General features: G+C 42.0%; 1 protein-coding gene across 2 annotated transcripts in view; it reads left to right on the forward strand.

Moving 5' to 3' along the window:
- Positions 1 to 844: 844 nt before the first annotated feature.
- DYNC1H1 (dynein cytoplasmic 1 heavy chain 1) overlaps positions 845 to 22,284 on the forward strand; it is a 46,059-nt gene continuing 24,619 nt past the window's right edge. For both annotated transcript variants that reach the window (XM_075712491.1, XM_075712492.1), the window contains exons 1-33: positions 845 to 1,115; positions 3,796 to 3,883; positions 4,498 to 4,671; positions 4,894 to 5,149; positions 6,051 to 6,237; positions 6,403 to 6,674; positions 6,809 to 7,036; positions 7,497 to 8,573; positions 8,857 to 9,036; positions 9,655 to 9,804; positions 10,061 to 10,207; positions 10,354 to 10,494; positions 10,597 to 10,773; positions 10,886 to 10,996; positions 11,080 to 11,199; positions 11,416 to 11,655; positions 12,183 to 12,338; positions 12,702 to 12,815; positions 13,441 to 13,551; positions 13,633 to 13,842; positions 14,250 to 14,396; positions 14,622 to 14,788; positions 15,500 to 15,673; positions 16,424 to 16,589; positions 16,668 to 16,856; positions 16,940 to 17,134; positions 17,857 to 18,139; positions 18,413 to 18,513; positions 20,072 to 20,231; positions 20,527 to 20,770; positions 20,952 to 21,135; positions 21,611 to 21,823; positions 22,003 to 22,241. In XM_075712491.1, the coding sequence (XP_075568606.1) occupies positions 845 to 1,115; positions 3,796 to 3,883; positions 4,498 to 4,671; positions 4,894 to 5,149; positions 6,051 to 6,237; positions 6,403 to 6,674; positions 6,809 to 7,036; positions 7,497 to 8,573; positions 8,857 to 9,036; positions 9,655 to 9,804; positions 10,061 to 10,207; positions 10,354 to 10,494; positions 10,597 to 10,773; positions 10,886 to 10,996; positions 11,080 to 11,199; positions 11,416 to 11,655; positions 12,183 to 12,338; positions 12,702 to 12,815; positions 13,441 to 13,551; positions 13,633 to 13,842; positions 14,250 to 14,396; positions 14,622 to 14,788; positions 15,500 to 15,673; positions 16,424 to 16,589; positions 16,668 to 16,856; positions 16,940 to 17,134; positions 17,857 to 18,139; positions 18,413 to 18,513; positions 20,072 to 20,231; positions 20,527 to 20,770; positions 20,952 to 21,135; positions 21,611 to 21,823; positions 22,003 to 22,241 (6,872 nt within the window). The remainder of the gene's footprint in view (positions 1,116 to 3,795; positions 3,884 to 4,497; positions 4,672 to 4,893; positions 5,150 to 6,050; positions 6,238 to 6,402; positions 6,675 to 6,808; positions 7,037 to 7,496; positions 8,574 to 8,856; positions 9,037 to 9,654; positions 9,805 to 10,060; positions 10,208 to 10,353; positions 10,495 to 10,596; positions 10,774 to 10,885; positions 10,997 to 11,079; positions 11,200 to 11,415; positions 11,656 to 12,182; positions 12,339 to 12,701; positions 12,816 to 13,440; positions 13,552 to 13,632; positions 13,843 to 14,249; positions 14,397 to 14,621; positions 14,789 to 15,499; positions 15,674 to 16,423; positions 16,590 to 16,667; positions 16,857 to 16,939; positions 17,135 to 17,856; positions 18,140 to 18,412; positions 18,514 to 20,071; positions 20,232 to 20,526; positions 20,771 to 20,951; positions 21,136 to 21,610; positions 21,824 to 22,002; positions 22,242 to 22,284) is intronic.

Here is a 22,284-nt window from a genome sequence, read left to right on the forward strand (position 1 = left end):
GCTAAACTCATCTAGTACCTTAGATCAGTCTATATGTTTGACTGATGTATGGCCAGCGTGTATGTGGCAGCTGTAAAAGAGGATTTTTAAAGGATTTTTAAAAATTAAATGAGGTTCTGAAGGAGAAGTCCCTTTCTCCCCGCTGTGCTTTCCAGTCCCTGCTCTGTTCTTTATGTCCTCACAAGAGACTGGGATGAACGTTTCGGGTGCTGGGTTCACGTAAGCAGCGGGGCACGTAAAGCACCCGAGGTAACGGGGGGAGATCGCTCTTCACGGACAGCAGCCGCGCCCGACGCGCCCCGCACGGTGACAGGCTGGCCTGCTGCTTGCTGCACGGAAAAACGTCCCTGCTCTCATGGCTTCTGGGTTTATTTCTGGCATGAAATAAACGTTGTTGTTCTCCGGACAAATGAGCCCCGGGGGCTGCTTTATCTTCCAGGTAACGGGGCGGCAGCGGCGGGAGACCCCTCACCCGGGGGGCGGCGGCGCGGGGCGGGCCTCTCCCCTGCCCTCGCCGCTCCGCTGCCGCGCTCCGCCCGCAGGAAGGACGCGCAGAGCACGCTTGCCAAACGCGGGGGTGAGGCGGGGCTGCAGCGCGGCCGCGGTGCCGGGGAGGCGCCGCCCGTTCCCCCGCGGGGCCGCGGCCCGCTCCCTGCCGCGCCGCCGGGCGGCGGGCGGGGCGGTGCCGGCAGCGGGAGCCGCCCCTCGGCGCGGCGGCGGGGGCGTGGCGGCGCCGCCTCTCCCGGCCTCCCCCGCGGCGGCCAGGCGTCTCCCGCAGCGCGGCGGGCGGGCCGGCGGCTGAGCGGGCGGAGCGCGGGGCGGCTGCCGGTCTCCCTGCCTCGGCATGTCCGACTCCGGCGGCGGTGGGGGCGGCGGCCCCGGCGGCGAGGAAGGCGGCATGGAGGTGTCGGGCTCTGCGGTGCAGAACGTGGCCGACGTGTCGGTGCTGCAGAAGCACCTGCGCAAGCTGGTGCCGCTGCTGCTGGAGGACGGCGGCGAAGCCCCGGCCGTGCTGGAGGCGGCGCTGGAGGAGAAGGGCGCCGTGGAGCATATGCGCAAGTTCCTCTCCGACCCGCAGGTCCACACGGTGCTGGTGGAGCGCTCCACCCTCAAAGGTGAGGCGAGAGCCGGGCGGCCGCCGCGCTGCCAAAATGGCGGCGGCGCCCGCCGCTGCCTGCCTCCAGCCGCCGCCCTGCCGCCGGGTGGGAGGGGCGCGCCGCCGCCGGCCTGCGGGGGCTCCCGCCTCGCCGGAGGCCCCGGTCGGGGAGGCGCCGCAGGCCCGGCCCGTCTCCGGGCCCGGGGAGCCGCTCCGCGGGGCTCGGTGTTAGGCGAGGGCGGCGGCCGCCGGGGCCTGCCTCAGCGGGCGGGCCCCGCCGCCTGGCCCGGCCTCCCTCGTTCTTTGTTCTCCGGGCGCGGGGCCTGAGCGGGCCCTCTCGGGGCAGAGGCACGGCCGGGCTGTGGGCGCGTTGTGTGCTGCGGCTGTCGCCCGGCCCGCTTGGAAAGGCCCGAAAGTGCTTCGTCAGTGGGCCCTAGGCGCTTCCTTCTGCGGCCTCTTTTGGGCTGGGAAAATGACCTGCTTCTTGGCAAGGCAGGTAACCGGTCTAAAACAGAACAAAAAAAAAAAAAAAAACCAAAACCCTGGAGGAAAAAAAAAAATGAATCAGCCTGTGAAAAGTGCTGTTCCGTGGTTAATTAGCGAGACTCTGAAGTTGATAAATCAAGATGTAGCCCTTGCAGTGTCTTTAGTTAGCAAAGCCTGGTGGCCATGCTGATTGTAAACAGGTCTCAGGAACCTCATCAAATGCTGCATTAAATACTACAGCTTAGTTGATGCTCTGATTCGAGAAACATCTTGTTATTTACATGTCGCTGTTACTGATTATTTATTTCGAAGATGACTTTTTCTTGGCAACAAATCTGTTGCTAAATAGGCACTTACTGTCACAGAATCCAGCCTAATGAACAATAATATAACAAATAATAAAATAATATAACAAATAATATAAAATAATATAACAAATAGTAAAATGTAACTAGGCTTCATTAATAACACAGACTTTTGACAGTCTGTGTATGGCTACATGCCTACCAGTCTGAGCTTGCAAAATTTTGATTCGAAACTTCTGGATCTCTCCTGCTCCCAGTGTGCTGTTGTTTTGGTCTCCATAGATGTGTATCAGACCTTTGTATAGTCATACTTCATACTGCAGTGCTTAACATGTCAACAGCCACAGTGTAAGATACTGGATATATGCCCTGTCGTTGCTGTGCACTGAGGGAAATATGAAGAAGGTTCCTCCACTTGCTGTCTATTCACTGTGAATTTAAGATGTTGCTTACAATATCCTGTCTTTGTTTATCTTATGCCTGTTTCCACTGATTGTCCGCCTCCTTCCCCTTCCAAGGTTTGAGACTTCTTTTTCAGCAGGGATAACAGCAGAATCTTCTAGAGTGGGGGCGGGGGGGGGGAGAGAACAACACTCTTTATGAATTCGTGATGGAGTGTTTAACAAAATTTAAAGAAAATCTATTGGATGTTAATAGGCTATGCAAATGACTTCTAGATTTCTCTTATGTCTGGCTCGTGATGTTGGTTTTGCTTAGTTTGGGTTGGAAGTAATGAAAGATCGTGGTGATGAGTTAGTTCCAGGCTTGTCACATAGATATTGTTATATATTTATGGTTAAAAACAAGTTGAGACACTTACTATGTGTTTTAGAAGCTAAATACTGATTTACTATGGGCAGAAGGCATTTCCATCGATGTCTTCTGGTTTAATAGCAGTTATTTGGGGAGTGGTTTTTCTGATTGACAGCCAGTCTTCAAACTTAACAGATTCGGAACCTCCAGCAGCATATGGAGAGCTTATTTTCTCTGATACTATTAAAAACAGTATTATTATTGAAACTGGTGCATGGGCTAGATAGTATGAAGTAAATTATTGATTACAAATACAATAAAACAGAAGCCATATTTCTGAGTAATGGAAACTGCTGTGTGGTATCGCTAACTACACAGCCTGCCAAACAGCTTTCGTAGGGGTTCCTGCGGTGTCTAGTGCGGTGTTGTTCAGGGCTTCTGGTGCTCAGGATCACAAATGTGACACCCTGAGGCTGTATCTCCTATGAAGGGCCAAATGAAATCAGAGCAGGACGAGAGTCCACTGTAATGTGTCCAGTCAGAGTGTGTTCCCCAACAGGGAGTAACCTTCTGCACCAAAATCACTGCATTGCAGCACGACTGCCTGCATCCCCAGCAATTACATCATCTGTGATACATTGGCTGTGGTAATGCCCGAGTACTTCTATGGCTTGGGTTTTTGTTTTGTTGGGAGGTTTTTTTTGTTCAGAGGCTTAATTTCCAAATTGCTTTTAAAGAAAAAGTCTGAATATACAAAGCGACCGATAAAAGAAAAAAGCAGCTGTTTAATGTTCTCATTTAAACGTAGTTATTCTGGTAGCATATCTCTACAAATAAATGCGCATTCCGTATTGCAGAAGATTTCTCTCTGCTTCACAAGCAGAATGTGGGTTATAATTTGCTTGTTGTAATGTTTTACCATTTTTTTTTTTATAGCAACATGAAAAGTTACTAGAGTTGTGTTAAAAAATCATGAACCTGCTCTGAATTTGAGGGATATTGCAAAGCTAAATTTAATTTAAGCTATTTTGCATAATAATTTGGTGTAGAAATGAAAGGTTAGAAAATAGGCTGGTAATAGCAGAAGATGGTTGAGAGAGAGAGGGGCAGATGCCTTAGAAATAAAATATTCCTTACGTGGCATATATTTTGCAGAGGATGTGGGAGATGAAGGAGAAGAGGAAAAAGAGTTCATTTCCTACAGTATCAGCACTGACATTCATTATGGAATAAAATCAAACAGGTGAGTTAGTAAAATAGATCTTGACATTTCTACCCTATGAATGCAAAACCTACACAAGCAGATTTACCTAGTTTACCTCCAAATTTACCTCCAATTTACCTAGTGCTTCATGTGATGTTTTTATTCAAGTGGGGCAATAGCTTTGCAAGGTGGAGACTCTGATAAAACATGGGTGTGTCATGAGGCTGAAATGAATGGACTTAGGACTTCTAGCTCTGAGGTTAAAGAAACAAAGTCTTGTTAATTTGGCATACATGCAAATGTAACATACGCACACAACTTGGGTTCAGTAATCTTCAGTTATGTTTGACTCTTACATATTTGTCACTTACCTTAATGCCTATTTGAACATGAAGCTTCTTAAGATGTGTACCTCTTTAGCGTGCCCACACTGCAAAGTTCTTATTGATAAATAAGTTTGGCTGATTCTGAAGTATAAAGATGTATTTATTGGAAGACTTGTGTTCAAGTCTCTTAGAAGAAAGATTATAAAGTATGATGATGCAGGTTAGCATTTGACTCCTGTGACCTGAACTTGCAGTCAGATTAAAGCTATTCTAACTGTTACTTAACTTTCAGATGTTTAGTTGGTAACTCTCTGCTCTGTTCTGCAGCCTGGCGTTCATTAAGCGTACACCAGTGATTGATGCTGACAAACCAGTGTCTTCCCAACTGAGAGTGCTCACTCTCAGTGAAGATTCTCCATATGAAACTTTACACTCTTTCATTAGCAATGCTGTTGCTCCCTTTTTCAAGTCCTACATCAGAGAATCTGGCAAAGCAGACAGGTAATTCAGTCTGAATACTGCACTTCTCTGCTAATGAATTAAAGTAGGTGTTTAATGAAAAAAATAACAGTGACTGTTCAAGGCAAGTAATGTGAAATTGTTTAAGCACACAGTTGCTTATGATGCTGTTGCTGGCTCTGGGGAAGTAGTTCAGATGGCTTAAACATGTTGTGTATGGGTTTTGGTTTGGCTTCTTACATGGAGACATCTGTGCTTTTTCAGGGATGGAGATAAGATGGCTCCTTCAGTTGAGAAAAAGATTGCAGAACTTGAAATGGGCCTCTTGCATCTGCAGCAGAATATTGAAATTCCAGAGATTAGTCTGCCAATTCATGCAACCATTACTAATGTTGCCAAGCAGTGTTATGAACGTGGAGAAAAACCAAAGGTTACAGATTTTGGTGAGAAGGCTGAGGATCCGTTATTCCTCAATCAGCTACAGTCTGGAGTCAACCGCTGGATTAGAGAGATACAAAAGGTAAAAAAAGGCCAAACAAATACCAGACTACGTGATAAGAACTTATATGTAGTACTGTGTATCTTCTTCACATTTTAACTGGTAAATACTGCTCCATGCAGGAATACTCTGAAGATCTGAGACCAGTTTTCTGAGTCACCAGAGATGCTAGTCTAAATTGGACTAACTCTAATTCTAGACTAGACTAAGTCTAGTCTAAATTGTTCTGCAGGTAGCTGAGAGCATGACTATTTTATCTTATGTAACAGACTCAAGTAACTGACAGTAACCTTGTGAATTTTGTGACTGTTCTTCAAATCTTTACAGCAGATTGAGAGAAACAGGTCTCATTGGCTTGTTTTGTTATTTCCCCAGGTGCATCCACAACAGAACAGTTGCTCCAGTCCTACCTTGTAATGTTTTGTACTCCTGCCTGTTACTTTTCAAAAGACCTCTGCTGTTCTGCTGCTATCACTCAGAAATGGCATCTCATCTCTACTCTGGCTTTTTTTTTTTCCCCTCCATGGGCACAGTAAACACCTATTGCTCATGGAACAGTGGTGCCTTTTCTTACTCTAGAGGATAAAATGTTTGTTTTCTTGCCTGGCTCATCTGTCATTAACCAGAATACAGACACTGATCAGGAAAGTGGACAGGTGGCCTTTTTAGGCTATGCTGAAGATATTACATGAAGGTCTTAAAACCGACCTTTAGGACCACTGGAGTTAAACTTTGACTCTTGTTGAGCTGCAGTTCCTACACTTCCCACAGAATGAGTGCCAAAACTGTCTTGAGGTTGGATTATTAAAACCTAGATGATGTTACGTGTTTCAATTATGCTTAGTAACAGAGCAAGTTTTTACAGTTGAAGTATATAAATTAAATGCTTTTCTCCCTCCTGTCTTTTTCTATTACTTTGAAGGTGACTAAATTAGATCGAGATCCTGCATCAGGCACTGCATTACAGGAGATAAGCTTCTGGTTAAATTTGGAACGGGCCCTGTATCGCATCCAGGAAAAACGTGAAAGTCCAGAAGTTCTTCTGACTCTGGATATTCTAAAACATGGCAAACGTTTTCATGCAACTGTCAGCTTCGATACAGACACAGGTGAAAATTTTTCACAAAAGTCCTATGGAACTTAAACTGTTTATGAAACTTGAACCTTGTGGTACAAAGAACAATGCTGTTTAGAGTAACCTTGGTCTAGTTAAAGCTACAGATTTGATTAGTGACATGAAAAGTGATATTCAAAATCTTTTTTGTTACATTTAGGTCTAAAACAGGCTCTGGAAACTGTGAATGACTATAATCCACTGATGAAAGACTTCCCACTCAATGACTTGCTGTCTGCTACTGAGCTGGACAAGATAAGGCAGGCCCTTGTTGCAATATTTACCCATTTGAGAAAAATCAGAAACACAAAATACCCAATCCAAAGGGCATTGCGTTTAGTGGAGGCTATTTCAAGAGATCTGAGCTCTCAGCTACTTAAAGTGTTAGGAACCAGAAAACTGATGCATGTTGCCTATGAAGAATTTGAAAAGGTATGTTCATGGTTTTGTGATACTGGTGGCTTATTTTTGCATTGTGGCACTGGCAGCTGTATTTTTGCATTGAATAGTGACTTTCAGGAAGCATTTCATTTGGGAGCTAAAGTTCTTATTTTAAAACTCTTCAGGTAATGGTTGCATGCTTTGAAGTATTCCAAACCTGGGATGATGAATATGAGAAGCTACAAGTTCTGCTGAGAGATATTGTGAAAAGAAAAAGGGAAGAGAACCTGAAGATGGTGTGGCGTATCAATCCTGCTCATAGGAAACTCCAAAGTCGTCTTGATCAAATGAGGAAATTCAGGCGTCAGCATGAGCAGCTGAGGGCAGTTATTGTGAGAGTCTTGCGACCTCAGGTAATACTCTTGGTCAAAAATCTGTGCAGCTTCTTCAAGAGTGTTCACTGTTGCTTTAAAAAGTTACCCATGTAAAACTAATGTAACATTCAGTTTTGCTGTCTGCTTCCAAAAACAATCTAGTTTTGAACCTTGCTAATAGGCTTAGCTTGAATTCTGACTTATGTCTGGACTTGCTGTGTCTGTGATGTAACATAGAGGAGATTAATAAGTGTGTAAATACTTGAGCTTGGCTAAACCACAGTGGAAAATGAGATTATGCTGCACAGTAGTGGAAGTTTGTAAAGTAACTGTGTTGCCCCTTTCCTAGTGGAACTTAAATCTGAAACATGACTGAAAGTTTGTTAAGGATTTGGTACTAATTTGTAGGTTTTTTGCAATGCTTGTTAGAAGACTGTGTTTAGCTATTTGTAGGGAAATTCTGAAGCATCCAACTCACTAAGCTGTGATTTTAATGCAGGTAACTGCTGTTGCCCAGCAAAATCAAGGAGAGGTACCTGAACCACAGGATATGAAAGTAGCAGAAGTCCTTTTTGATGCTGCAGATGCTAATGCAATTGAAGAAGTCAATCTTGCTTATGAGAATGTTAAGGAAGTAGATGGGTTAGATGTTTCCAAAGAAGGTACAGAAGCCTGGGAGGCAGCTATGAAACGATATGATGAAAGAATTGATAGAGTTGAAACAAGAATAACTGCCCGTTTGAGAGACCAGCTTGGTACAGCAAAGAATGCCAATGAAATGTTCAGAATCTTCTCTCGATTTAATGCCTTGTTTGTCAGACCTCACATTCGCGGTGCCATTCGTGAATATCAAACACAATTGATCCAACGCGTAAAGGATGATATTGAGTCTCTTCATGACAAATTTAAAGTACAATACCCGCAGAGTCAAGCTTGTAAAATGAGTCACGTTCGTGACTTACCTCCTGTGTCTGGGTCTATAATTTGGGCAAAACAGATTGACAGACAGCTGACGGCTTACATGAAGCGTGTTGAGGATGTCCTTGGCAAAGGTTGGGAGAACCACGTAGAAGGTCAGAAGCTAAAGCAGGATGGAGATAGCTTTCGCATGAAGCTCAACACTCAGGAGATCTTTGATGACTGGGCAAGAAAAGTTCAGCAACGCAATCTTGGTGTGTCTGGTCGTATTTTCACCATTGAAAGCACTCGTGTTAGAGGTCGGACTGGAAATGTCCTGAAACTGAAAGTCAACTTCCTCCCAGAAATAATTACGCTTTCAAAAGAAGTTCGAAACCTGAAGTGGCTTGGTTTCCGTGTTCCATTAGCAATTGTCAACAAAGCTCACCAAGCAAACCAGCTGTATCCATTTGCTATTTCTCTCATTGAAAGTGTCCGTACGTATGAACGAACATGTGAGAAAGTAGAAGAGCGTAATACTATCTCACTTCTGGTTGCTGGCTTGAAGAAAGAGGTGCAGGCTTTGATTGCAGAAGGAATTGCACTTGTGTGGGAATCATACAAACTTGATCCATATGTACAGCGCTTAGCCGAGACAGTCTTCAGTTTCCAGGAAAAGGTTTGTTTTATCTTTCAAATTCTGCAAAATTTTTACATTTATACTTCAGTAATGTGTCGTTAACTAAAAGTGGAATTGGATAGCTGATGACTTGTTCTGTAGCTCTTTGGTTAAATAGCTGATTGAGTTGGCACAAATTGGCCAGCTGAATGGGTCTTTTAGTACTACTAAAATTGATAGACTTGCTGTATCTAAATAAAGTGGTTAACCATTACTGCATAATTATTGTTGCATCTATCTAACCTGTCAAACTGAACATCTGGTTTTTCCTAAACCGTTTTAGGTGGATGATCTGCTCATTATTGAAGAGAAAATAGACCTGGAAGTGAGATCATTGGAAACATGCATGTATGACCACAAGACTTTCTCAGAAATCTTGAACAGGGTTCAGAAAGCTGTGGATGACTTAAATCTTCATTCATATTCAAATTTGCCAATCTGGGTCAATAAGTTGGATATGGAGGTAGGTTTGAGATCATGGGGTGGTATATATTTAGAGGAAACATTTTAATCAGCTGCAAAATGTTTTTTGAATATACTCTTCATAGTCACCCAGGGAAAATTCTGTCTCCCTATTCTCTGAAAATTTCAGTGCATTTTCAATATGCAGAATATGCAAGGCCTGTTTGTTTTTAGCTGTTGAGTTTTGGGATCAATTAATTCCACAGGAGTTTTGTCCTTTGAAGAAAAAAGTTTTGATACAGCTTGACTGCCTAGAAGGCGCTGAGGAGCAAGGTAGATAAAGGGTGGTGCAAATTTGCTATGCCGGTAGCAAGAGACTCATTGCCTTCATGTTGTTTGGTTCTGCCTATTGAGTTAAGTTTCAGGTTATTGGACACTAGGCCAGCTTCAAAGCAGTTAAAATTGTTTAATTCCATTAAGTCCATGAGGACAGGAGAAGCTTTGAATTAATACTCAGTGAAAATTTACCAAAACTCTTAAACCTCTTTAATGACTTAGTAAAGGAGCACTTGGTTCTTTGAGGCACCATAGTGTGCCTGGTGTCAGAACATATCAATAGTGGGGATCTTTATGTGGTGAAGATGCAGCTTTTTCCTCCAGTGTGGCTTATTTTCTTTAGATTGAAAGAATCCTGGGTGTTCGTTTGCAAGCTGGACTGAGGGCCTGGACCCAAGTTCTTCTTGGACAAGCAGATGACAAAGCAGAAGTTGATATGGATACAGATGCTCCTCAAGTGAGCCATAAGCCTGGTGGTGAACCCAAGATCAAAGTAAGTTTTGGGGGGAGGCGGGGGGTTTGGTGTTTTTTTTCTTTATTGTTAATTACTTAATACAAGAATTATATCTGAGGTTTACATGGGAGATAAATATTTCTTCTGCATCTGGTTTTGGAGGAATACTTGCCTCCTCCCATTTAAAGTGCAAGCTGATTTTTCAAAAGTGTGTGCTACTTCTTGAAACTCAGAATTCTTGTCTACATGTAGTAGTATCTGCCAGTAAAACTGAGTGTGTTTACTGTTTTTGCAGAACATTGTACATGAACTAAGAATAACCAACCAGGTGATATACTTGAATCCACCAATTGAAGAGTGTAGGTACAAACTTTATCAAGAAATGTTTTCTTGGAAGATGGTAATCCTGTCACTACCAAGAATTCAAAGTCAGAGATACCAGGTAAGTGTAATGAAGCTGTATCTAAGTCTGAGCAATTATTTTCACTTTCCAATTAATTGTGCTCAATATCTTAGTGTGTTGTTCTAGGACTGAATCCGAGTGCCCTAGAAATTCATGTATATCACATCTGTAATTGTGGTTCTTAGGTCGGAGTGCATTATGAGCTGTCTGAGGAAGAGAAATTCTATCGTAATGCATTGACAAGGATGCCTGATGGTCCTGCAGCTCTGGAGGACTCATATTCTGCTGTCATGGGAATTGTGACTGAAGTGGAGCAGTATGTCAAGGTAGGAATGGACTTTTCTCTCAGTTTTCCTGAGGGCTGGGGGGACACACGTCTTTTGGAATATACTGGAGAAGTTCTGAACGTTGTGAAATACCTCAATTAGGTTTGGCTGCAGTACCAGTGTCTGTGGGATATGCAGGCTGAAAACATCTACAACCGTCTTGGAGAAGACCTGAATAAGTGGCAAGCCCTTCTAGTTCAGATAAGAAAGGCAAGAGGAACATTTGATAATGCAGAAACCAGAAAGGAATTTGGACCTGTTGTCATAGACTATGGCAAGGTAAGAAATTGTAATTATTGTTTGTGATAAATGCACAAAATTTCAGAATGGGTGTATAACAGAAAATAGCAAGGCTGACAAATTACTATTATGTAACTTTATTCAATTGTAGGTACAATCAAAGGTGAACTTGAAGTATGACTCCTGGCACAAGGAAGTGCTCAGCAAATTTGGCCAAATGCTTGGTCAGAATATGACAGAGTTTCATTCACAAATTTCTAAGGTAAGACAAGTCCAAATTCCAGTTTTTCCACTTCCAGATCAACTGTTCTAGACTTCTAAAGCATTGATTTGTGCCCCAAACAGTCCCGTCAAGAACTGGAGCAGCATTCAGTGGACACTGCCAGCACATCAGATGCAGTGACGTTCATCACCTACGTGCAGTCCTTGAAACGTAAAATCAAGCAGTTTGAAAAGCAAGTTGAGGTATGTTGGCTTGGATTCTTTCTTCTGCAAATGTCAGTCTTAGCTCTTAAGTTGCAGCTTTATGATATTCAAGTTACTTGAGAACAGACTTGAACTTTATATCCTGAGGAATCCTGTGAACTCTATAGTGAGCGCTTGTTAAAGTATGTTGAATATTTAGCCTTGCGACTTAAGTTAGTTTTGTCTTTTTAACTTAACAACCACTGTCTCTTGTAGCTTTATCGCAATGGTCAGCGCTTGCTTGAGAAACAAAGGTTCCAGTTTCCATCCTCTTGGCTGTACATTGACAACATTGAAGGAGAATGGGGTGCCTTTAATGACATCATGCGTAGAAAGGATTCTGCCATTCAACAACAAGTAGCAAATTTGCAGATGAAGATAGTTCAAGAGGATCGTGCAGTGGAGAGCCGAACAACTGACTTGCTAACAGACTGGGAGAAAACAAAGCCTGTAACAGTAAGTAGTGATGATTAAGACTCATTCAGCAAATGAGGTAGATTCTCTGCGTTCAGTAAGAAATTTATTGTTATGCTTTTTTTGCAGTTTTTCATTTTTAGATGATGGTAAAATCTTTTTGAGGGTTCTATAATAACTTGCCAGTGTGTTGACTGGGGGGGCGGGCAGAGGGATATATACCCTTAAAACATAGGCCTCTGTTAGGTGCAAAAAGCAAGATGACTTCAGTTACTAACAGAGCTTTGGCTGAAACAAGGGATATGTCAGAGGCATGCATGTAGGAGGATTCAGAAGCAAGCTGGTTTTTTGGCCCTCGCCCCCCCGCCCCGTGATACTTAGTGAAGCCAAAAACTGTATGTAAAAGTGGGATGAGACTTACTCTGGGTTAGTACCTAGCCCTATTGTCAGATGACTGGAAATGGGAAAATAATGAGACAAAGCAACATTTAGTATTTAGTCCTTGCTTTTAACTTAGTTTAAACTTGATTGTAGCACTTTTGGATTAATGTATCCCATGCAAACTTTAGGGAAACCTGCGTCCAGAAGAGGCTCTTCAAGCTCTTACCATTTACGAAGGAAAATTCGGTAGGCTGAAGGATGATCGTGAGAAGTGTGCGAAGGCCAAGGAAGCTCTGGAACTAACAGATACAGGACTACTCAGTGGCAGTGAAGAGCGCGTCCAGGTACAACCTGCTCACACAACTTCCTGTCAGTTTTGGATAAAAATGTTTCTGTTCTATCTCTCTCCCTTAAGAGAGTGACTTGTAGCCTGCGATGTACTGGTGCCGAGACACAATCTCCACGCTCATTCAGTTCTAGCCTTAAGACATTGTGATCTCTTCCTTGACTGTCTTATCTTGTGAAGCTATTATGTGACCTGAGATACAAAAATCTCATCTGGGTCACTTGCTATTGCAGTTCTGTTGAATTGGCAAGCTAGCTGAAGGTTTTTGACATGTGAAAAGTATTCTGTTTAACTCCCCCATGCTAATGACTTTGAAGAAATTAGGAGTAACTGCTGATGTTTGATACTTTCTCTACTATAGGTAGCCCTTGAAGAGTTGCAGGATCTCAAAGGCGTCTGGTCTGAACTTTCTAAGGTCTGGGAACAGATTGATCAAATGAAAGAACAACCCTGGGTTTCAGTACAGCCTCGCAAGGTACTTCACTTCTGTATACATAAACAATGTAACTACTGGAAGTATATGCAGATTAGGAATTAGACCTCTTGAGATAGGCATGCTTAATTGTCACGTTCCAGATCATTTTCTGTGTTTAGGTACCTTTTTCAGTATCTTGTGAGCATTTTTCTTTTCATGCTAAGCTAAAAAAATTCACAGGGTTTGTCACCACTTAGGTAATTTTGCAGGGGATTTATGCAATTCCAGTAGTTTTGAAATTGAGGTTGGACTGCATCTACAGAGAAGAAACTGCTGTTTTTAAATAGGCTGTTGGACCTCATTAGGGAAACTTCATTATATGGTTGGATGAACAGCATCAGGTTTAGTTCAGTGCTCAGGAGGTAGAGGGCGGTAGGAACACTAAGCCATAAACAGCCTGTGACAATACTATGTCATAAGTCTTAATCAGACCAATAAAATTACATTCCTAGCTATAGAGTAACCACACGTTATGTAAATACATGTAACACCAGATGAGCTGTACTGTCGATAGTATCTCATTAGCAAGAGGTTTCTGTAAAAATATGTAGACAGTTTTAAACTTGTACAACTATGTGCACAGCACTTGCAGAGAAAGATTTCATTGCTTGTATGTTACTGACAGCTTCGACAGAACTTGGACGGTCTGCTGAACCAACTGAAAAACTTCCCTGCCCGCTTGCGACAGTATGCCTCTTATGAGTATGTTCAGAGACTTCTGAAGGGCTACATGAAGGTAAGTTGTACTCATTTCTAAAATGGCATGTATTTTATAGTTCAGGTTCAAGGATGTAACTTGCTTTCTTGTCTTCTGTAGATAAACATGTTAGTTATTGAGCTGAAATCCGAAGCCCTTAAAGATCGTCACTGGAAACAGCTGATGAAGAGGCTTCACGTTAACTGGGTTGTCTCAGAATTGACCCTGGGTCAGATCTGGGATGTCGATTTACAGAGAAATGAAGCAATCGTCAAAGATGTACTGCTCGTGGCTCAGGGAGAGATGGCTTTGGAAGAGTTCTTGAAACAGGCTAGTATCAGCTCTTGTATGTATGCATGTAATAGCAAATCAGAGGCTTGCTGTCGGGTGGCTGACATGTGTGTAATAAACTTGTGAATCTAAGCTGTTGATACAAGTGCTAAGACTCCATGGAACACTCTGTTTTGGGGAACAGCTTAAAGCTATGTAGGCTTCCTCTGATGAAATTTACATTATTTTGGAAAGGCAGTCCTTGATAATGACTGCAAAGACCCCACCTTGTTTAAGTTTTACCTAACTGCATTATGTTCTCAATATTTTTTTAACAAAAGCTTGATCATAAACCCAGAATCCTTGGGTAAAAAAAGTGAAATCTGATTACTATAATACATTTCTACTTTGTAGCTATGTTGCAGCAGCAATGATTGATGTCATATCTTAAACATTTTTTTCTTCAGATAAGAGAAGTGTGGAACACTTATGAATTGGACTTGGTCAATTACCAGAACAAATGCCGTTTGATTCGTGGGTGGGATGACCTTTTCAACAAAGTAAAAGAGCATATTAACAGCGTGTCCGCTATGAAGCTATCACCATACTACAAGGTAAAATGGAGAACAAAGCCAAAGAATCTTCACTTAATTCTGCCTTCCCCTTTTGTTTAGTTTATATATTTGTCAGCAGGGACTATATTCACTATTTAAGTTGACAGGCAATTAATTGCATATGCATACATTGTAACTCTCAAACAACTGTTTCCACTAATAATTATTAGCAGTCAAACTCCTCATAGTATTAAAATGAATATTAATGCAGTGTTTAAACTTTAGGTGTTTGAGGAAGATGCCCTTAGCTGGGAAGATAAGCTGAACCGTATCATGGCACTCTTTGATGTCTGGATAGATGTCCAAAGGCGATGGGTCTACCTGGAGGGAATCTTTACTGGTAGTGCAGACATCAAGCACTTGCTGCCTGTGGAGACCCAGCGGTTCCAGAGGTAACTTTTTAATTGCTTTCTTCTTTTCTTGCCTCCCTTGGGGTACCATGTGGACAGGCCTGCAACTTCATGACTTCAGTGTAGCACTCTAAGTTGGAATACTAACTGTGTTCTTACCTGGTCCAGCTGGATTACAGCCCTGCTGTAGACTTAAGTTGATCATGCAAACAAATATGGCGGAAGCTGCATGTAGACAGCTATGACAGAAACAGTTTTATAATAAACAGGCTGATGTACAGTTTTTAGAAGATGATTGGGATTCAGGTGGTTTTTCTTGCTAGTTCCAGTCAGCTACCTCAAGGATTTTTCTAGCATTGTGGCTGCAACAAGCAGGCTGATTTCTGTTGCTGCAGCCTTTAGTCACCCTTCAAACATCATTTTCTTCCTCTGCTTTAAGTTGCTCTGATCGTTCTTATTCATTCCACACACTTCCAGTCAGATCAAAGAATCAGATTTATGCATCTTTTCAGGAAATGAAGAAAGCAGACCTGCAGCAGTGGAATTGATAGACTGAACATTGCAAAGAAGTTAGATTTTGTTGTTGTGGACTTGAGGTAGATGAAGAGCTTTTTGAGGAATTTAGCTTTGCGTTCCATCAGGCAGCTGCAACAATTAGAGAGGTAGTGGGCATTTAGAGACAGATAACTTTGGTGTTATGCAGGCATGTGGTTACTGAGTTTGCACTAAGGTACTCTGTTATTTTACTTGCAGCATCAGCACTGAATTTTTGGCACTCATGAAAAAGGTGTCCAAATCTCCACTTGTGATGGATGTTCTTAACATTCAAGGTGTACAGAGGTCATTAGAGAGACTGGCAGACTTGCTTGGGAAGATACAGAAGGCACTGGGAGAATACTTGGAAAGGGAGAGGTCCTCTTTCCCTCGGTAAGAAGTTGACTTTAGTTGACTCTTGAAGTAAAGTCATTTGATGTTTCTGTGCAAGAATTGGTGTACTGTTCTGTAAAGCCTCTGCTGATTTTTATGTATTGCATATATATATAAGGTGTTATGACCATTTAAATTTGTGTTGTCTAAATACAGAATTCAGTTATAGGTACTTCTCAGGAAGTGGGACTAAAACGTCCCTTACTTACTCATCTGTGGCTAGTTGTAGGATTGAGATATTGCTTAAAGAACCATTGCAGCTGATTTCCGTAAACTTACAGGTTCTATTTTGAACTGTTTCATTCTGGCATTTGATTGAAGGACAATGTCTAAACTGTCACAATCCAGTATTTAACTCATTGGTTCTGACTTATGTGTAGTCCTCAACTAGTTTGTCACATAGCATGAGAGAGTAAGGGTGAGGGAGGGTACTGAGTGGGAGTTCTCCCTGCCTAATAGACTTAATTCAATCCCAAGCTGTCCTGTGGGTGTATTTCGGGGATGGATAGGCGAAGAAAATGACCCACAGTATGGAGCATGTGTACACTTTTGTATGGTGCAGACCACATGAACTGAGACTTAATCTTAGAACTGAAGGGTAACTTCTAGCAAATTTATGGTTCATGCACTCTTGCAGTGTTGGGAAAATGAGTGTCAATTACTCACATACAGTGGCCATCTATGAAGCATAAATAAATTTAAAGTGATAGTTGAAGTTCTGATATAGATCTAATTTTATGTAATTATTAGGTTTTATTTTGTTGGTGATGAAGACTTGCTTGAAATCATTGGAAACAGCAAAAATGTTGCTAAGCTGCAGAAACACTTCAAGAAGATGTTTGCTGGCGTTTCTAGCATTATTCTCAATGAAGATAATTCTGTGGTTCTTGGGATATCCTCACGCGAAGGAGAGGAGGTATAGCTGCAGTGTTTCTTTTTAAATAAAATTCTGAAAATAAGTGAATGTGGGCTGACTTAAACCTAATTCTTGCAGGTGCTGTTCAAAACACCTGTCTCCATCACAGAACATCCCAAGATCAATGAGTGGCTCACTCTTGTTGAAAAAGAAATGAGAGTGACCCTTGCTAAATTGCTTGCAGAATCTGTTACTGAAGTAGAAATCTTTGGAAAAGCAACTTCAATTGATCCAGCAGTCTACATCTCTTGGATTGACAAATACCAGGTATCAATATGGAACATTTAAGCATACTACAGCTTGGTTACCTCAGTGAGGAAAACTATCTGATGAGGATTTTTGTTACACAGGCTCAGCTTGTTGTCCTGTCAGCCCAGATTGCGTGGTCTGAGAATGTCGAGTCAGCCCTCAGTGGTATGGGTGGAGCTGGAGACAACAGTCCTCTCCACTCTGTGCTAGCTAATGTTGAGGTCACACTCAATGTCCTGGCAGACTCTGTGCTGATGGAGCAGCCGCCTCTTCGGAGAAGGAAACTGGAGCACTTGGTAAGTAAAAACCTCCTTCCCTCTTCTGGGTTTGCAGGTGAGGATTTTTTAAAAAGTTTAATGAAAAGATTGATTAGTCTAAGACTTATTTTTCCTCTAGGAGAAAGTTTCATGCAATTTAAGCAACTGCATCAAGCCCTGATCCTGTAGGCAGTGGTAGTTTTTCACTCTAGTCAGCTTAATGTATGATGGCATATTGCAGACTAGCTCACTGAACTGATCTTCAAGCTAGCTCTTCCAAATATGGAAGTTACCGATTTCTTCATTCAAAAGTGAAATATCTCATTAAGCTGCTTATTATTGTAATTATTACATGCTTTTGTTTGTAGATAAGGATTGGGGGGGGGGGGGGGGGGGGGGGGGGAAGTTAAAATCATCCTGGGTTATTTCTGTAGATTTTGAGAGGGAAATACCTGGTCTGTTTTAGGAGTACTTGTCTTCATTGTTTCTGGCAAGTAGAATACCTAGTTCAGTAGTATAGTGGATTAACAGACTAACTGGACCAGAGTGCTTTTGCTGAAAGCTAGGGAAGTCCTTAACAAGAGCAGTCAGCATTGTTGGTTTTGTCTTCATAGCAACAGGTTTTAAGGCAGAGACTGTTGGTAGGTCGTGATTTCTAAGCGATGGCAATTTATTATGCGAATCTGAAAAGCTGTAGGATTCCTGGCTTCATTAGCAATGGCTTGTATTGCTGTGGTCTAAGAAGTTACTTCATTCTCCAGATCACCGAGTTGGTGCACCAGAGAGATGTTACAAGATCACTGATCAAAAGCAAGATCGACAACTCCAAATCCTTTGAGTGGCTCAGCCAAATGCGGTTCTACTTTGACCCAAAGCAGACGGATGTGTTGCAGCAGCTTTCCATTCAGATGGCAAATGCCAAATTCAACTATGGTTTTGAGTACCTTGGTGTTCAGGATAAGCTAGTACAGACTCCTCTTACTGACCGCTGTTACCTGACGATGACACAAGCCCTGGAGGCAAGACTTGGAGGATCACCATTTGGTAAGTTTGTACTGAAGTACAATAAAAACTTGAGAGAAGTATATAAACTCTTATCCTCTCTAATACATAGCTTTAATGTAAACATGCAGAACACTTAGAACTAAGATACCAAAGAACAAAATAGTCTTTTGGGGGAAGCTCTTAACAGTTTTAGGTTTCACTGGACCCTCTTGTCAGGGGCCATCAGAATCAGCATGCTGGCAGATTACATGCGTGCGCAGTGGTACCTCAGATGATAAACTTGAAAACATGTCTGTCCCACTTCAAAAATAGGTCCTGCTGGTACTGGTAAAACGGAATCTGTTAAGGCTCTTGGACATCAGCTTGGCCGCTTTGTGTTGGTTTTCAACTGTGATGAAACATTTGACTTCCAGGTAAGCTGTTTGACTAAGAAAAAAAATGTAGTCTTTGCTAACAAGCAATATGAATCTCTTCAGAACTCTGAAACAGCTAGCGGTGTTTATTTCCAAGATGATTTTCTGTAAGTCTTAACTGAGTCGATATCTGTGGATCATACAGATGCTCTGTAACATGAGATGCCTAAAGCAAAAGTGGGGCAGAACATCGCTGGAGGAGAAGTTCTGGTTTTTTAGAACAGGTGGTTCTATAGCAGCAAATGGAAGGAAAGGAAGAGGAAGCAGAGAGCGGGGGCTTAAGACTGGCTTTAGGAAAGAAACTGGTTAGTTTGCATTGGTAGTACTGGTTTAATGGAGAACAGATGAGAGTGTGAGTGCCAAAATAGCTGTACTATTACCAAATTATCCTTTGCGACATAACTGTGGAGTTTGCCTGAGCATGTGAAAGATTCCTCAAAACTAAGAAAATTTACCCAGATATTTCAAAATTAATGATATCTAACTGAGAACCAGATGAAATGCCTCTGTAAACTGTAACACAGCAAATGTCTCAAAAAAACCCCCAAAAAACCAAAAAAAAAAAACCAAAAAACCAAACCACCACCATCAGTCAGGTGTATATGTAAAAAACCCAAATAAAACATGGACAAGGAATCACAATACTTCATGGACTCTGCCAGGTTGCCCATCTGGGTTGGTTTGTTTTTTGTTGTTTTTTTTTTTTTTTTATACAGCTGTATTTCAATCAGACCAGGGGTCCATTTAGTCAGCATTTGGCCTGCAGTGGTGACTGTAAGAAAATACCCAGGGAGTAGTAAGATCATAGGTAGTGCATGATACCCTTGCCTTGACCCCAGTCCCCTTCCTGCCTGTGACAGTTGTGAGGATCAGGATGTCCCAAGCTGAAATGGGTTATTCTCTATTCATGCTCTGGTGAACCTTTCTCCGGGTACTCATTTCTCCCCTTAAATCCACATGCACACTTGCTTCTATAGCATTCTGTACCAAAGAATTCCACTGCATGGCCATGCACTTTATGAAGGAGCACCTTCTTTTGTCTTTTTTCCTTAGTTCTTGTAGTGGAAAAGACAGTAAACAGTTGACTCCTATTCATCCTAAACCAGTGGCTTTTAGACCTCCATCATATTCCCTCATGTTGCCTTTGTGGAATCATACCTTAAAGCCTTATCATACTCTGGCCATCCAATTTGCTCTTCTGAAATGTTTTGTAATTCTAGTATCCTCCTTGTGATAAAGGACTAGAACTGTGCCTGGTACTAATAGTATTGGCAAACAAAACATGCAGTGGACTTACCTTGACTGTTTTATGAATACACTGCAGTACAGTATGTAGTAATAGGAAGATCATCATCTGTGATTCTATGAAGCAGTTAACATCTGAAAGTCAGTTGGAACCCTTTTGTAACTCTTACAGTACTACCAAGATGGTAACGTACATATAAACACAGCTCCTTCCTGCCTTGGATGCATTGTATAAAGTGCTCTCTGCTCCCTTTGCCTATGCATAGGCAAGAATGACCGTGAAACTTCAGTGAATTTTCCCCTCTATGTGCAGGCAATGGGACGCATCTTTGTGGGACTTTGCCAAGTGGGTGCATGGGGCTGCTTTGATGAGTTCAACAGACTGGAGGAGCGTATGCTCTCTGCTGTTTCACAGCAAGTTCAGTGCATCCAGGAAGCCTTGCGAGAGCATTCCAACCCCAACTATGACAAGAGTAAGTAATTGTTCATTTCTAATAGTGTTGTACAGCATCTCTAACGTCCTTCGTGCTATTTTGTTTATGAGTTACATTTCTGCCAAACAATCCAAGGATGAAGCCCCTTTCTATCAAAACTTAAAACTTGAAGTAACTTTCAGCTGGTAGAAATTTGTATTTGAGTATTTGAGTTGCAGTACTAGAGGACCTGCTGTCTATTACTGTACGAAACTAAAATAGAATAAAGTATGAATTCTGTTCTCAGGGTGATTGATCACTGACTCAGATGTAACTAAATGCACTCTCTTTTCAGCTGCAACACCTATTACATGTGAGCTGCTGAACAAACAAGTCAAAGTGAGCCCTGACATGGCCATCTTCATCACCATGAATCCTGGCTATGCAGGCAGATCAAATCTGCCTGACAATTTGAAGAAGTTGTTCCGTAGCTTGGCAATGACAAAACCAGACCGTCAGTTGATTGCCCAGGTCATGTTGTACTCCCAAGGTTTCCGTACAGCTGAAGTGCTTGCCAATAAGATAGTACCATTCTTCAAGTGAGTAACAAGTTTGGCTCCAGTCAGTAAAAACAGATGCTATTGTTCAAAGCTATAATGTTCTTTGCAACTCGCTAAGCACATTGTGCAGCAATCATTTCAAGTAAACAATGACATTTACTAAGTGTTGTGTTAGTCCCTATTGAGAATCAAATTTTATTTTGTCTCTTTTGCTTCTTAGGCTTTGTGATGAACAGCTGTCCTCCCAAAGTCACTATGATTTTGGCTTGAGAGCACTGAAGAGTGTGCTGGTTAGTGCAGGTAATGTGAAGAGGGAGAGGATTCAGAAGATAAAGCGGGAAAAAGAAGAGCGTGGTGAAGTTGTTGATGAGGGAGAAATCGCTGAGAACTTGCCAGAACAAGAGGTAATGTGTGAACTCTTTGCTTCTGTGATAAAGTACAGGATGCACGCTAAACAAAGCAAATAGCCCTGCAGCATTTACCATTTAGTGTTAAGCCATGCAACCAAAGATATGAATCACGAAACGTGGTAATTTGATAGCTTAGAAGCACCAGGTTAAACATGTCTTCGGAGTCCCTGAATCATAGTAAAAGACTTGGTCTTATGAGGTGGTGCATTCATAATGCTTACTGCTGCTCAGTTCCTCAGCAGTTAACACCAAAAGTGTAGTGAAGAGGCAAAAGAAACTACAGTTGTATAAACTGAAAATCCAGAGGAATTCATTGTGTAGTTTCAAAGTTGAAACCCTATCAGTGGTTGTTTTTACCAAGACCACCCTGGTCTGGTGCTTTATCAGTATTTAGTGAAGTATTCCTTGTCAAACACATTTGGTAAAGCAAACTTAAAAAATCTTAACCAAAACATGATTCTCTCTGCAGATCCTGATCCAAAGCGTATGTGAAACTATGGTACCAAAACTGGTTGCAGAAGACATTCCATTGCTGTTCAGTCTCCTTTCTGATGTATTCCCTGGAGTACAGTATCATCGTGGGGAGATGACAGCCTTGCGAGAGGAGCTTAAGAAAGTGTGTCAGGAAATGTACCTTACCTATGGTGATGGAGAAGAAGTTGGTGGCATGTGGGTTGAAAAGGTAAAATACAAAACTGAAACTGTGGAATTGAAGTTTATGTATAAGACTAAACTTCCTTTTTTTTATTATGAAAAGTGGAAAACTTTTTCCTTTTTCTTGTTTTAAGCAAGCAATACATGGAAGCTTATATTGACTACTGAAGTTAAGACTTAATTGGTACATCATTTCTTCTGTCACAGGTTCTTCAGCTGTATCAGATTACACAGATAAATCATGGATTGATGATGGTTGGTCCCTCCGGAAGTGGAAAGAGCATGGCTTGGAGAGTCCTTCTGAAAGCCCTCGAACGGCTGGAGGGTGTGGAAGGTGTTGCTCATATTATAGATCCTAAAGCAATCAGCAAAGATCACCTCTATGGTACTTTGGATCCAAACACCAGAGAATGGACAGATGGCTTGTTTACACATGTCCTGAGAAAGTGAGTCTTTAATAGCACAAATGAAAAATGGCCAGTACCTTTG

Source organism: Pelecanus crispus, chromosome 6 (assembly GCF_030463565.1).
Source record: "Pelecanus crispus isolate bPelCri1 chromosome 6, bPelCri1.pri, whole genome shotgun sequence".
Lineage (NCBI taxonomy): Eukaryota > Metazoa > Chordata > Aves > Pelecaniformes > Pelecanidae > Pelecanus > Pelecanus crispus.